General features: G+C 39.5%; 1 protein-coding gene across 1 annotated transcript; it reads left to right on the plus strand.

The window, feature by feature from the left end:
* Positions 1-649: 649 nt before the first annotated feature.
* On the plus strand, positions 650-16,071 carry LOC142399309 (amyloid beta A4 precursor protein-binding family B member 1-interacting protein-like). The gene is made up of 13 exons (XM_075483903.1): positions 650-686; positions 3,128-3,187; positions 6,310-6,394; positions 10,217-10,422; positions 10,517-10,588; positions 10,676-10,835; positions 10,917-11,038; positions 11,135-11,209; positions 11,294-11,437; positions 13,291-13,401; positions 14,898-14,996; positions 15,091-15,166; positions 15,295-16,071. The coding sequence occupies exons 2-13, from the start codon at positions 3,128-3,130 to the stop codon at positions 15,432-15,434; spliced, it is 1,350 nt and encodes a 449-aa protein (XP_075340018.1). The 5' UTR covers positions 650-686; the 3' UTR covers positions 15,435-16,071.
* The last annotated feature ends 400 nt before the right edge of the window (positions 16,072-16,471 follow it).

The following is a 16,471-nucleotide window of genomic DNA, read 5'->3' on the forward strand; positions in this document are numbered from 1 at the left end:
GAAGCCAAGGAAATACCATCTAGAGTAACTATATAGCTAGACAATTTCTCCCTGAAGTGCTCAGGTCCAAAGATAACGACTTCAGTTTTGTCTGAATTTAGAAGCAGACAGTTCTGAGTCATCCAGGTCTTTATGTCTTTAAGACATGCTTGTAGTCTTGTTGTAGTCTTCTGACATTTACATAGACTTAAAAAGGGGGCAACCTTCCTTTCCGTACAGAAGCTTGAATGTTATTTACTTGCAAGTCGTTTTTGATAAAAGCATTTGCTAAATGACTAAATGTAAGTTGTGCAATATTGTCCTAACAAAAGCTCAAAGTTAAACAGGACCGGGGGATATCAATCAGTTATGTGCTATAACCACTAAAAAAAGTTTTATTTAAACATGATCGGGTAAAGCAACAGTAAGGCTCTGCTGTGGCAGTGGAGGGCTGTGAGCCAAGACGGGGTGAGTATTGCATCAGTCCCAGTGTAGCAAGGCAGCATGTGTCTGCAAAATAATTAGAAAAATAAACCTCACTCTAAGAATTTGATATATTTCCTGATCTCTCAGGAAGTTCAGCTGATATCTGCAAAGCCAGTTCCGACAAAGTCACGCGTGCATGTGGTTACTCTATAAAGTGACCTGTGCCGGTTTTAGTTCTCACACACCCAGTGGGGCTTCCATGTGTCAAAGAGGCAGAAGAGGTAAGAACTTTAAGAAATGCAGATGACATTGTTTTTTTTTTTGTAAGTTAATAGATCAATGAAACACAAATGTGTTGCTGTTAATTTAGAACTGTCACGATGCGTGCAAAAGCATAGAAAAAACTACTTTCTGCCTTTAAAACAGCAACAGTTCTTCTCAGCATGCAGCTGTTTCAGTGTCTTGTATCACTTTGTGTTGTCTTCACAATGTTGGCCTTGTTTCTGAAGAAAGTTCTTTGTGTCTCTGGCTGTATATCTGGACTCGCTGTCATGTTGTTGTCAGGGATTTTTGGACTCATCCCCCATTCTTGATGGATTTGCACTCTGGATAAGAATCTAAGTAGCTTGAGTACATAAACACTGTGTATTCATCTTTCCTGATAAAACCTTTAAGAGTTAAACAGCTTCAGCTGATTTTTACATTTTTTTTTAAAGACAAACACGTTCTCTCACAGCAAGCCGGTGCAACTGAGCACAAAACAGCAACAAGTTCTCGACCACAAGAAGTGAAAAAAAAAACATGTCAGTTTACTGTCAGCAGGCAATGTATTGTAATTCCTTTTCATGCGTGTACATCTCGTTTTTTTTCTTCTGCTCTTCATGTCTCACGTTTTGTTGATGTGCGAGACCACAGTGGCAGTGACACTTGGTGAGGGCATTGCTATTTAAAAGCAGCTGCAGTGTAGAAATTCATGAGTGGATGAGCACAAGGCCAGTAACTGCAAACAGAGTAGTCATCGTAATTAATATTGAAAACAGCTATTCTGTAGGAGCCAGTGTTAGTGTACACGAGACAGAAGTCCGAACAGAGTGCTGTTCACATGTGCGAGGCAGAAGCCCTGACGTCACAAAGGTAGAAAGTACACTGAAGCAATCCACATATTTCGCTTTCATATGGAAACAATACTCAGCCCACAACAATCCTCTCCTCTCTTCCCCTTTTACAACACGATGCCGTAATGGATGGCCTGTTTAGGTTAAGCATAAACACAGCAGAAAACCGAACAGCGCAGGCAGAACTGTGTGCCATGTGTATTTGTTCAAAGGATGTTCCCAGAAAAAAGTTGCATGGTTTCAGTCAAATTCAGCAAAAACCTCGATGTGTAATTTGTGAGTTTGAACCTTTGTTTGTCCATTTTCAGTGTGTCCACTGTTCACCTGAATTGTATTCAGAAAATATAAAAAAATATGTACAATTTTCTGCCAGCAACACAATTTAAAAAAGGTTGTATGACATCAGACTTGCTTTTAATACTCATTTGATGCCGTTTTTTTGTATTTTTGCTAAGAAATCAGCAGTCTGTGGATCCGTGCTGCTTTGGATGCGAAGAAAAGTTTTCTGCATGATCTTACATGATCTTTACTCCTTAGTAAAAGGACAGTGCCACCATACAAACAAAGACATAATATCAATGTGAAATATCATTGCAAAACTATAATGTGTATAACTATAAAGGAAACTTAGTCACTGCACAAAGTCAGTGCAAAGTCAATGGAAGACAAAAGTGTCTGCAAATCTTACTATATTTACTGCCTATGTATTTGCTGTTTCCTTTGTATATATTTACTCTTTCGGGTTTCTCTGAAGGCTGTGTTCTGGTTTTGTAATCTATTGTTATTCATAACCACACAAAGCTGTGAGACTGTGTGTGTTGGCATAAGCGGAGAGCTCATTCTTCAGCTCATTTTTTAAGGCGATCCACATGAAAGATGTACTTTCTTTATGTATTTTTTATCCTAAAGTTGGCAAGAGGCTGCCAGCATGTGGAAAAACCCTGAGCCCGAGTTTGGTTTGAAGGCAGTTTTCCAACTCAGTGAAGCCTTTTGCAGGGATGATCAACTAAGTGCAAAGAATATGATGAACTTCAGTGAATTTATTTGTACTTGACAGATTTGAAAATAAATGAGTGTGGACCTGAAAAGACAGAAGACGTCTTAGATGTCCAGCTAAGCAGTTCCAACTACTTTAATCCAGTTTATTGACTACATTCATGCAACTTTGTTGTTCACGGCCAGACCAACAAAACCATTTGAAGCTGCCACAAACAGTAATGAAGCTGCCGAGGGTTGCTTGAGACCTTGATTATATTTAGAAACAGCTATATTAGTTATTTTTTTAACTTGAGTGATTCAGCTTTGCATATTGTTTATCTCTTTCAGTTGTGACAGCAAGATCCTAATTGTGTACATGTGCAAACAGTGTTTGCAGGCTTGTACCACAAGAATGTCAACTGTTTCTGTTTTTCCGTTTGTTTGTTTGTTTGTTTGTTTTTGCCAACAAACAGAACTGAAACATCGGAAGCATGAAACTGAATTTAAACTGAACTGAAAAGTTTTCAGTTCCCTGTGCTTGCTGTTTTTGTTTCTAAAATGGAATACATCATCTTCTTTTTCCCCGATGCTGCTGCTTAAATCTAAATTTCTTGTGCTTCTGTTGGAAGATGGACGACATAGATGCCATGTTCAGTCACCTGCTCGGAGAGATGGATCATCTCTCTCATGTGAGTATTTTTTTTAAAAGAAGGCAAAAAGTGGTGCTAAGAGCTGAGTGCTAATGACAAACATGTTAGCAGGTGCATGTTTAGCTCGTGTGTTTAGCCTGTGTTCATCATTTAGCATGTTAGCATGTAGATCAGAACTAAATACAAACTACAGTTGGGATGAATGGGAATGTCTGTAGCTTTGTGGGTTCAGCGGTACATTAAAATTTGCAGCTGTAGTATAGCTAGCTTGTCCAGTTTTATAACAAAGGCTCAAATATTGTAAAATATTCACATAAAGTGTCACATTTGATTTGAAACACTGCTGATTTGACCTGTAGTGCTGATGAGGAGGAAGTGTGATTGGAGCAACATGATCTTATGGAAAAGCTCATAAATTGTATGCCACTTTGGGCACTTTTGTCATTTATATGTATTTTAGGCTTTAGATGTACCATTAAAATAAGAAGCCAAATGGTTAGGATTAGGATAAAGAACCAGGGCAAGGTTTATTCCTTTCACAGTATAAGGCTGTTGGTTTCTGCAAAGCAGGAGGAGGCTGGGCAAAGACAACAAAGCTTTTTGAAGTTACTCACTTTCTAATATGTTTAAGAAATTGTAATCAACCGGTACCACTGAGGTCAAATTAAAGGGATAGTTCGCCTCTTTTGACATGAAGCTGTATGACATCCCATATTAGCAATATCATTTATGAACATTTTCTTACCCCCTGCTGTGTCCTGTGAGCCGAGTTCCAGCCGAGTTTTGGCGTTGACGAAGGTAGTCCGGCTAGTTGGCTGGGGTTTAAAAAATAAGGTGTCTTGCTTCTCAAAACAAAATGAGTTCAAAAGAGTATTTGCATTTGCATCACAAAATCTTTATCCAGAAAAAGTCAGACCTCACAATGGCTTGGAGCTATTTCTCTCTCCCTTCGTATCACTGCGTGCTGTGTAAACTGTGCAGACCGAAGTGCAGACCGAGCAGTCCCCTGCTTCCGAGCAGTAAACACCGTGTCGGCAGGTAGCTGTACGCATTGATATGAAGGGAGGCAAAAATAGTGCCAAGCGATCGTGAGGTCTGACTTTTTCTGGATAAAGATTTTGTGATGCAAATGCAAATACTCTTTTGAACTCATATTGTTTTGAGAAGCAAGACACCTTATTTTTGCGACCCCAGCCAACTAGCCGGACTACCTTCGTCAACGCCAAAACTCGGCTGGAACTCGGCTCACAGGACGCAGCAGGGGGTAAGAAGATGTTCATAAATGATATTGCTAATATGGGATGTCATACAGCTTCATGTCAAAAGAGGCGAACTATCCTTTTAAGGTCTTGAAGAACAAGAAAGCTTGATGAGAGAACTACTTGTTGGTTTGCTAGAAAGGCAAATCAAAACCTACACATGACCGTGCAAATGTGACGATCATTGAAGAGTCGTAAAAAGATTTAGCGAAGATCTACACAAGCCTGTTGAATTTTAGAAACAAGTGTTGTGAACAGATGATGTAAAAAAGAACTTTTTAGCCACAACAAGCAAAGTTTGGAGAAAAGGGGTGCGGGATTTCATGGGAAAAAAAATGCAGTTTGGATTGGTTCCGTCATGATTTGGGCTTGTTCTGTATCCACTGGTACAGGAAACATTTTACTGGTAAAATAAAGTGAAGAATAGATCCAATAATACAACAAATAAAATAAAATATGACATGAAACATAGCTGAAGATAAAGAGTAATGACCCTTAAAACGTGTCAATATCCATCGTGTAAGTTTAAGGCTTTTCCATGGCCCCCATAGTCCCATACCCTAAACATTGTTCAGATCTGTAAACGCAAAAAAGCACAGAGAAGAATCCTCTCAAAGAAGATTTGGCTGCAAAGAGTTTTTAAGCTGGGATACTTGCCAAATTGTCTATGGCTTAGCTTTTCATTCAAATAGACATTTTGATCAGGGCTGCCCAAACTTCGTCATGCCACCATATTTGTTCACCAGTTGTACTAAAAAAAAATTTAACCGGTGGTCCCCTAAAACATTAGGCTCATTTGTAATCCTGTTTCGAAGGCCAAATGATCGAGAAGCCTTGAGAGACACGACATGTAATCACAATTCATGCTAAGGAAGCTATGAATGTCAGAAATCTATTCCTGCATTTCTCGGATACCTTTACCAAAAAGGTAACCAACAGATCAACCTTGCCTTTCTTACAGCCACAACAGTAAGATCTCTGAAAACACTTTGGACAAAGTATACTGTAATGGTTCTCAGAATGTTCACATTCTTTCTGAAAACCAGACCAGATGAGCTGAGATTCTGGCACCTTCTGTACTGAATGCTTCCACACGCACGCTGGAAATAGGAACAGGTCATGAGAAGAGAATCAGACAAATCACTTGATATTTTTCTTTATCTGGACATTATCTGATTACACCAGGCAGTATTTGTGTTGAGACTGAGCATCATGTAGAATATGAAGTTATTGTGTCTGGGTTGGACCTTGGACAGCAGATTTCCTTTAAGCACACATAAGCAGCTCATTATCCATCTGCAGCTCGCCAAGTAAAACATCGCATACTTCTAACTCCTGCAAGCTCTGCCTGAGGCATATCCACCGTAATCACTGTTCATTTCCAATTCCTCCATATAAGCTGTAAAAAATTGGATCAGTCTATGTTGAGTATACAACAAATATACCAGAATTACTCTATTTGACACTTGTCTTCTTTTTGGAAAGTCGTTGCCACAACAAACCATCTTGAGTCAGCAAGAAAAGCATTTTGATTCAAGCATGGACAAACAAAATGATTTCCCTTATGGATTTAATTCAGTTATTTCACTACACTACTGCCCAGGGGCCAGGAGGCATATTGGAGTGTTTGGTATCCCAGGCCAAAAAATCGTGGAAGTGTCACCTCCAGCATGATGACACATATTCTCAGACACAATAAATCAGGGTTGAACTGCATGCGGGCAGGCATATTTGCATATTTACAGTTTGTTCTGTTTATTGGATGCAATTTTAGCCTGTGGATGCACAGTACGTGAGTGATTAGCATGAAACAGTTAAACTCTTTAGCTCTGCCACATTAAATTATGATTTCTCGGTGTGGGGAAAGCCCACTGATTTTTTTATAACTTCACTTCCCTGCAGAGTTTAACATCTACAGACGACAGATCGGGCGAGGAGGCTGATTCCCAAAAGAGGACCATGTCCATTGGTTTCACTGACCTGAACGGTTAGTACTCGTTCATTCAAATGATACTTGTCCAACGCAGGTAACAGCAAATCCTTTCTTCAGTCAATCAGTCTTGAAAAAAACAAGAGTCAAACTGCCCGGGCAAAGGTGGAGAAGATATGCAACAGACTTTCAAGAGATAAGACGAAAGATGGAGGGGTCTTGTTTTGTCTCGTGCCAGAAAGTCATTGCGACCTTTGGAAAATAATTGGAGGTTATCATTTCAAGAAAAGTAGGATGTGTAGGAAGTTGGGACAGAAATAAAACCAACTAAAAATGCATAATGGTGTTAAAACCTCATCAAATACAATGGTGCATTTATGGCAAATTAAGTATTTTAAGATCTATCTAAATTAGATCCAATTAATACATAAGACCGGTTGGGTTTGCCTTTGAGACACACCTGATAAAGCTCTGAAATGGTGTTGAAGAGTGAGGATTATTTTCATGAAAAAGGCACACAATACCATTAACAATTAAAACTATGAAAGATAAATGGGGAGAAAATTCTCAGAGTGTGATCAGATTTCTTTCTTTATTCAGAGTGGAGGACACATAAGGAGGATTATACCTTGAAGGAGATATCAATCATGCTCTAAGGCCCCAAAGACAAGTTTTTTCTTTCAAGACAAATGAACAGACATGAAACACACATGAAAGACCCCCAAAAAGCTAAGTGCACATTGGCCCTGGAGATTACGCTGCCCGTAATCGAATGCAGATTATTCAAAGTTAACTTTAGCTGGCTGAGGCCGGCAACAGCAAGTTTTATAGAAGACAAGACAAAGCAACAAAAAACTTAAATGTCAAAGGAGTATAGGTGAAAACAAAGATGACAGCTGCACTGAGCAATCTTCATTGTTTAACACTCAGATTTACTACACCCCACCACAAAGCACACTTCTTTCCACTTTGACTTCTTTGCTTTCCACAGCAGAGCAAAGCCAAAGAACCAACAACAGTATCAACAAAACTAAGAGCAGCCCATAACCAGTGTTGTATAAAGTACTGAAATCTCACACTCAAGTAAAAGTATAGCTACCCCTCCAAAATATGACTTTGGTAAAAGTCCAAGTCACTGACTGAAATGTTACTTGAGTTAAAGTCTTAAAGTATCCGAAACGTCTTGTACTTAAGTATGAGAATTACTGTAAAAATAGATGTACTTAAGTAATGTAATGAAAAGCATAAGTAAAAACTAAAGGCAAATGAAGTTTGAATGACATTTTTTATATTTTGGTAAACTTTGAAGGTCAAATACACTTAAAATCTACACACAACCAAGTGCAGGCAAAATTTAGACAGAAAATACAAACTTTGTGAACCTTAAAGTTTTTCTTAGTCAAGTAAGGTCAGTGCTGAAAATGAGGCGTACATTACACCATTAAGAAAAAAATGAAACAAAGGAGGCTGCTACTGTTATTGCCATCATTATAAACAAAATTTAAAGAAAAAAATAGGAGAAAACTGAAGCTTATCTGGCATCTGAAGAGGGAGTCCAGTTTGAAACCCCTTTGGTAAACCTTTCTAAAAAATAAATAAAATAACTCAGTACAGAAAATGCGGCCAACATCACCTAGAAAAAAAGCTGTTACGATTACTGTACTTCACAAGCTATAGGAGGTGCACACACAACCGCTCATTATACAAAAGAAAAAAAGAATTGGGAGGGAACTGCAGCTTATCTGGCATCTGAAGAGGAAGAGCTTTTTTGTAAAACTACCTTAAAACCTAAAAAAGGGGAGTTTCTGTAAGATAGAATTTCCACGTCTTTGGGCAGGCATAACATGATTGGGGTCAAAACACCATTTTCTTTTCTCTCTCTCTTTTTTTTTTTGTAACGTGTAACTAAACCGAACAATGAAAACGTATTGGAGTAAAAGTATGCAATTAAGTTCGGAAATATAGTAAAGTAAAAGTGAAAGTTGTCAAAAAATTTTAAACTTCAGGAAAGTACAAAGTATTCCAAAATATACTTAAGTACAGTAGTGAAGTATTTTTACTTCGTTTCTATACAACACTGCCCATAACACAGATATTTGTGAGACTGCCCCAAGTGCCACAAAAGGAGATCAACTTTAGATGTGTGTTTGCAGAAGATGCGACAAATATCTCTGCAAAGGTAGAATAGAGCTTGGACCTAACTGCCGCTCTGAAGAGGTGTGTAGCTACACATTGTGGATCTCAGAGTTCTGAATGCAAATAATTTGGTGTGGACTCTTTACCCTTTAGGTACAGGAAAGATAGGAGCTGTGTTAAAGTAGGTGAGAACAACCTTTTTATCAACAAGTTCTATAATTGAAGCAATCATGTAAATAATTTGTTCATACCGTCATATTAATATGACACATAAAGGTACCCTTTAAAGTATTGTTGCCTATTAGCAGCAGATGGAAATAATGACACATTTGAGTGAATCCACATTAGATCAGACTTAAGTCTTTCATAGTATAAGCCAACATTTCAAAAGGAGGCAGGTAAGGTGGGAGGGACCATTTTGCTGGTTGCTTTGCTTACATGAACACAACAAAACTTCCTGGTTTGGTTTAGCCTCTAACTTCTCTTGGTTAGGGTTAGAAAATGATCGTTGTTAGGGCTAAAATGCATTCTTTTTATGTCGTGACTGTACGTTCATGGATGTCAGTTTTACAATTCACACGCAGTCATTCACACGACCACTAGATGTTGCACACTCTTTAAACGTAAATAAAGAGCGTTTCAGTCTGCATTAACAAAACGCCCCATGGGAAGGTATTTACCTATTCTTTCTGCTCAATAAGAAGCATGTAGGCACCAGTTTTTCTTAAAACTCTTTTGTGATGGGGTACCAGTTAGCTCAATGGGTTGAGCAGGCATCCCACATACAGAAGCTTAAGCTCCTCGACGCATCCGTCCCTGGTTTGAGTCCAGTCTCGGGGCCCTTTTCTGCATGCCCTTCCCCCCTCGCGCTCTCTGTCCCTTTTCCTGTCAAGCAACTTTACAATAAAGGCTACTAGTGCCGAAAAAATCCTTTTGAAAATAAAAAAAGTGAAATTTTAGCGTATCAGATTTAAAGGCTACTAAATCAAATACATTTTATGAATGTTTAAAATAATTTATTATGTATATTGGTTTATATATTGGTTTGCCAAAATATACAACTATGAAAGTCCTTTAGCTAAATATTAGCCTGAAATTTTAAGCTAGCTTTTTTTTCTAAAAGATAATAGCCTAGGTTGTGGGCCAACGTGAGCCAAATGTTGTGGGTTGAATTGAGCTAGGTTGGAAGAACTGCAAGGAAGGAGCAACAATTGTGAAAATGGAAAAGGACTGGTTTTGCATTCCAGACATCATGCTTATGTTGATTTAGGCAATAGTTTTTGATGATGTCCCTTACCCACTGAGTTGCACCAACTCACCCGTTGTGAAACTTGAGGTCATGTTTTCAGAACCCTTTGCATGAAATTTGGTTGGATATTTTCATTGTGCTTGAGGCCCATATTACTTATATGGGCCAAAAAAAGATAATCTTGTCTAAAATATACATAGTAAGAACAGCTTGTTGATAGGTAGCCTATATACATTTTTAGTACATGGCTTGCAATGTTATAAAGAATTTAAGTTTGCTTGTACTTCTCTGCAGAATTCTTTTCACCTTGTCTGTGGAAACTAAAAGTGGCAGGGCAACAGCAGGCCACCTATACCTAAGTAGCGTTAGCTTAAATGCAGCTCTTTCCTTTGACAGTTATACTGCCAGCTGCAGGATTAAACCTATGATCTCGACAAGCCTGCTTTACTAACTCTAACTCTTAAAGTCACAACTGCCACCTTGCCTCTTAATAGAGTCTCTTAATGAACTGGAGGACCATGACCTGGATGCTTTGGTGGCTGACCTGAGATCAAAATCATCCGTGCAAGAATCCTCCACAAATGAAGGAAACAGCTGCCTTACGGCTAATCAGACCTCACCACCTGCCATGACACAAGAATTCAAACCAGCAGTCGCTCTTCCTACGTCTACCACAGAATCATCCAGGTTGATGAAAACGGTAAGACCCCAAAATTTGCCACTGTTCATGGAGATAAAGTTGCAATTTCTTGGGAGCAGAAAAATATAATTTGTCCTTTCTTATTTCTTTCAAGAACGAACCCCAAACAAAGGCAGAGAAAATTAAACTGGCCTTGGAGAAGCTGAAAGAAGCCAAAGTGAGGAAGGTAAAGTCGTCAGTGGAGTCCAGGTGTCATACTTACTTCACCATGCACTAGCACAGTTTAAGTAACCGAGACTCCTGCCCCTGTTAGTTGATAATAAAGGTGCTGATGAGTGACAACAGCTCCAAAACTCTGATGGTGGATGAGAGGCAGACGGTCCGAGAGGTTTTGGACAACCTGTTTGAGAAGACGTACTGTGAGTGCAACATCGACTGGAGCCTATGTGAGACCAACCCTGAGCTGCAGATTGGTGAGATTACTCCACCACACACACAAAAATGTTAAGTAAGGCCAGGCACACATCATAAACTATTTATATCACATCATTCAGAAAGAGGCTTCGAGGATCATGAATATCTAGTGGAATCCCTGTCTGGTTGGACTCGCCACAGTGAAAACAAAATCTATTTTGTGTCAAGGCCCCAAAAGTATGTGATGTTCACAGACCCTCAAGTGAGTAATGAAGACCAATTTTCTTCATGTCAAAGTTTGACTGCATGGTGTTATTCTCAACAAGTTCAAATCACGCTTTATGTTTTCAACATGAAGCTGTTTTACTTGTGGAAAAAGAAGAAAGCTTGTATGAGTGAGGTAAACAGCCAAGGCAAAGAGCTCCTAATTAAGGTCAGTTACAGTAATCCAGCAGAATGTCAGTGAAATCACTACAGACTCAGTTGTATGCGTCATCTTTCTCTTCTGATTCTGCAGGAGCATTTTGGAGGTTCTACTCTGATTGTCCCTGATCTTGAGGGCACGCTTTACCTAAAAGAAGATGGGAAGAAGGTTTGGAAACCTCGCTACTTTGTGCTTCGGGCCTCGGGCATCTATTATGTACCCAAAGGAAAAACAAAGGTATGGGGGGGTGGTCAGCATGCAGTTTTGTTTTTGTTCCCTGAAGTAATTTTGCTCCTTTGTCCTTGGTACAAAAGAAAAAGATTCTTTATTTACAGTTCAATCATAATATCTGAGGAAAATGACTGACAGGAATTAGTAGTGTATTTTTTTTGCAGAAAACAATAATATTTGGGCTATTTGACATAATATATTCTCATGATCTTTGAATGATTTTAAGATACTGATGGACAAAAACATTGGCAGATTTGCAAAAGCTATACATTTTGAAATTACCTTCTTAAAAAAGTTTTATAAAGAATTGTCTGACATATTCCATCAGTCATTTTGCTTAAACAAACAGTTTTGGCCAATATGTTGAAAATTTTATAGGATAACATGCTAAAAACTGTTTGCTTGATATGACGCTACAGTTAGCAGCTACGCTTAGCATAATATTTAGAGGATAGAAACAGCTAGCTTGTTTACTCTGCTAAGATTTAATGAAACAAAATACTTCCAAATCTTCCAAAAAATTAACATGATTACGATTCACTACTATGAATAGCTTAGTCAAAAATAAGGAAACATTTATGTTTCAAGTTTCTAAATTCTCCAATTATTTTTAGGCTAACTTGGATAGCCAAGGAATTCACTAATTCCTAACTTGCAGTGAAAGAACAACCTGTCTCATTTATATGATTTTAAGTTGTCAGAATCAAACAGAACACTTTAATACTTTACATGACAAGTCAGCTTACAGTAAGTGGTTCTATAGCTGATTTTTTTGTTTCGATATCCACTGCTAACTGGATGTGTTTTGGTAAACTAAGCTGACCAGCTGCTGAAGTACTGTATTAAAGACACACATATAGTGTCTTTTTGATGTATACAAGTGTATATAAATAATGTCAAGTTTTTCATGCTGATGCTTTAAGTCAAAATTGTTAAATTGTGGAGGATTTATTCAAAATAGAATAATTGAATAAAAACAACACTTCCACCACCAGCATAGAGGCAGTCCATAGACAAAGAGCTAAGAAAGCTGTGTCTCTATGAAGTCCCTAAAAACAAAAGCAAAGCGGCAAAAAGAGGAGGTGGAGAAATTAAGATGGACAGTGTGAATTAGGTCGTCCCAGCTTTTAAAGAAAAACATCTCATCCCGTCACTGAATCCAAGCTGGAAAACATTGTCAATGCAGACAAACTTAAAAATTGATGCAGGGGAAACTGTGGAGGGCAGATGTGTAACTTACAGAAACCATCTAAGGACACATGGATGAAGCAGACAAAGAGAAAAAGAAAAGGGAATTGGACTCTGCGGGATAAAATCAACAAAGACACAAAAACTATTGGCACGCGATAAACAGAGAAGGACATCATTGGACGCAGAGTTGGAGAGAAGAGTTGTTGAAAGTCTGTAAACTAAGTAAGCAAGACGTTTCAAAGAGTCAAAAGGAAAAAAAGAGAAGAGGCAGAACAAAAGTTTTCTTCTGCTGGTCACCTCCACTGCCAGGAAGTTAGACTTCTCTCTCTGTGAAGTCAAATGTGTGAACATGATGTGGATCTGCTTGGAATGAAAAAAACATGAAAAGAATGTAGAAATGCTTTTGAGAAAAAAATAGAAACTTGTGTATTCAGTGGAGCTTGACTCAGATCTCTCTTTTAGAATTAGATAAAGACGATGACTTTGCAAGGAACCATTTCCTTCCAAGTGTTATCAGTTTTAACACTTACCAGTGTCACTTTAGGACTTTTGGGAGCATTCGCCTATTCATATTCATTAAGAAACAACTGCCTGGTTTCGCAACAAGTGTCCCACAACGCACATATTATATTGTGTTTTAAAACCTTTTTTTTTTGTGTGTGTTTCAGTCCTCCACCGATCTGGCCCGTTTCATTCATTTTGAAAAAGTCAACGTCTACACCACAAGCGACTACAAGCAGAAATACAGAGCTCCCACCAACTTCTGCTTCATCCTAAAGGTCAGCCATGGTTTAAGGAGGTGAAGCCGTGAAAGAGCAGTTTCTCATACACCTTTTTGCTTTTTCACACTGCAATAAAAAGGGAACCCCACGGAAAAGGGAATCCCTACGAACCACAAAATCCCCATAAAGAGGGATATCCCGCTCGTAGACTGAGGATGGATGAGGAGAAAATATTTCAGATATTCACGTGTCAATATTTCAACCTATGTATTTCAAACATCTTTCAGACACATTTAGCTGTTTCCCATTTTGGCCTCCTCTCAAGCCTTTGCTGTGCCGAAGTTTCCACATTCTGCAACATGAGTGATTGTCTGCAGGGACGACGTAGCAGCGGCTTTCACCGACCGGCAGCTCCAGTGAGCATAAGTGCCGCACAATTTCTCAAGGATAGAAACTCCCAGTAGCCAAGGAGTATATGTTGGAAAAAAAAGCCAAATCAATAATGCTCATTGTAGCGAATGATCATTCGAAGGAAAAATGTTGTCATCCCCACTTAAGGGGGTTTCAGAGAATCTTTTCTTTTGCCTTAGTTGCCTCAGTTCACACATGGGCATGTAAATGTGTTCTAAGGCTTCTTGAAGGCACACAGAGAAAGAGGAAGGAAGTGAGCCAAACAAAGAGCAGAGGGTCATTCAGCTCATACAACTCTGACCTGAAACTGTGTCAAGATCGAGGTGGCAACATTGTGGTGGAGGTTGATCTTCCAGAATAGCAAGAGTGGGCAGGTGGTGGTGCTGCTTGCAGGGTATGTAGACTCATTTCTCATCTGAAATGAGTTTTTTTGTAGTTAAAAGCAGTTGTCGCTGGGTTTTAGACCTCGCCAACAACATAGCGTGAGGGTTAGGGGCTTTGTGATACTGAGCTGGAGTAGATGAGAGGCATAACTGCACAGCTGCAGTCTCACTGTGCAACAGGTAAAGATCAAATTCACAAAAAATGTCATCTGCAAAGAGAGCAAAGTTGTGTTTTCAGTTTGAAAAACAAGTTCCTGTGAACTCTGAGGATATGAACAGAGAAGCAAGCGTGATAATAAAGGTAATGATGATGAAAACAGGTCTAACTCACTGTCTTTATGGAATACTCAGTCCAGTCCTTACTTTTAAATTATGCATGCATCATAGACTGCAGGGTAGTTGCAATTTGGTATGCTCTGCCCTCTGTTGGCTGTTCTGTGTACTACAAAAGTGAAAAAAACAAAAAAAAAAAAACAGGAAAAAGCATTTATTATTTAATCGTAAGGCCTAACGTTCAGGTTGGGGGACGAAAAATAGATTGTGTAAATGGCTCTGAACGAGATTCATACAAGTGAGAGATGGTGGGGTCTGCCACCACACACAGCTGAATCTGCATTATGGGACAGAGCAGGTTACAGGTTTTCCAGGCCTTGGGTCCTCACTGAGAACTAAAAGTCAGGATATCGCGCCTCGCCTCTCAGGTCCTTTCACTCACTCGTCTGTAGCTGAACGCTCTCTCCATCGTCACTCTTCTCTCAGCATCCCTGCATCCAGAAGGAGTCTCCCTACATCCGGTTCCTGTGCTGCGATGACGAGCACACGCTGCTGCTTTGGGTCAACTCCATCCGAATAGCCAAGGTGAGACCCACCACTGCGTGTAACACCAGTCTGATCTGCATTTTATCACTGGCGATGAGTTTAAAAGCTGTGTGTCCACTGTGTGGGTATATAGTACGGCACTGTGCTCCACAAGAACTATCAAGCTGCGGTGAAGAGAGCGTCCACTCTGCAAACTCTGCAGTCTGCAGGTAAAATATTTGATTTTAAACAGCATGGAATACCCAAATGCCTTTCCTCAAGTTCTAGTATGTATCTGAACTCTGAATCTACATCTCTGGATTTCACACTCATATTTTTTGTTTGTTTGTTTTTCTAGACCGATCAAATGGCGACACCCGCCTGGCCAGCCCACACCCAAGTGGTTCTCCACCCAAATCCGCAAATGTTGAAAACTACCCATACGAACCGCCACCGGACTTCATCCCTCCTCCTCCTCCTGGACACACACAAGTTTGAGACATGAAGTCATGCGAAAAAGGAAGGACGCCCTCTGTCAATTCTAAGAGTTTATGAATCAGGATGTGATAAGAACAAAATAAATAAAAAAATACCGATATCAGGTTCTGTTGGTGCAGATTCTTGGTCAACCAGGCCGAGAGCTTGAGTAATAAGGGCAACTGAACTTCAGCTTCTGGATTCTTCAAGACGTTTCACCTCTCACCTCTTCAGAACTGAAGATGCCCTTTCGAATTTGAGGTGAGACGTCGTCAAGAATAAGAGAAAAAAGTAAAGTCCAGCTATTACAAAAAGTTGTGTGTCAGAAAACTAACAACACTCTGTGATGATTCAGTTGCTTTTAGAAGCATCTTCAGCAGCAATAAGTTGAAGTAATCATTTTCTACATGATGTTATCGCTCACATTGTTGGGGAGAAAACTTGCCCACTATTCTTTACAACAATGCTTTGGTTCTTTGAGGTTTCTCTTAATGTCCCACCACAGCATCTCAGTCAGGCTGAGGTCTGGACTCTGACTGGGTCACTGCGACACCTCGATTCTTTTATCTTTCAGACATTCTGTTGTAGATCTGCTGCTGTGTTTGGGATCATTTTCCTGTTGATGACCCAGTTTCAGCCAAACTTTAGCTGTCAGACAGATGGCCTCATGTTTAGACTCTAGAATACTTTGGTATACAGAGGAGTTCATGGTGGACTCCATGACTGCAAGGTGTCCAGGTCCTGTACCTGCAGAACAAGCCCAAATCATCAGCCCTCCACCACCGTGCTTGACAGTTGGTATGAGGTGTTTGTGCTGATATGCTGTGTTTGGTTTTCTCCAAACGTGCCGCTGTGCATTATGACCAAACATCTCCACTTTGGTCTGCTCTGTCCAAAGGACATTGTTCCAGAAGTCTTGTGGTTTGTTCAGATGTAACTTTACAAACCTAAGCTGTGCTGCCATGTTGTTTTTAGAGAGAAGAGGCTTTCTCCTGCAACCCTTCCAAACAAGCCATCCATGTTCAGTCTTTTTCTAACTCTGCTGTCATGAACTTTAA

This window comes from Odontesthes bonariensis, chromosome 14, assembly GCF_027942865.1.
Source record: "Odontesthes bonariensis isolate fOdoBon6 chromosome 14, fOdoBon6.hap1, whole genome shotgun sequence".
NCBI classification, from domain to species: domain Eukaryota; kingdom Metazoa; phylum Chordata; class Actinopteri; order Atheriniformes; family Atherinopsidae; genus Odontesthes; species Odontesthes bonariensis.

Coding starts and splice junctions, on each gene's coding strand:
- LOC142399309 (XM_075483903.1), top strand. CDS start 3,128: ATGGACGACATAGATGCCATGTTCAGTCACCTGCTCGGAGAGATGGAT. Junction 10,423..10,516: donor CATCCAGGTTGATGAAAACG/GTAAGACCCCAA, acceptor ATTTCTTTCAAG/AACGAACCCCAAACAAAGGC. Junction 15,167..15,294: donor GCAAACTCTGCAGTCTGCAG/GTAAAATATTTG, acceptor TTGTTTTTCTAG/ACCGATCAAATGGCGACACC.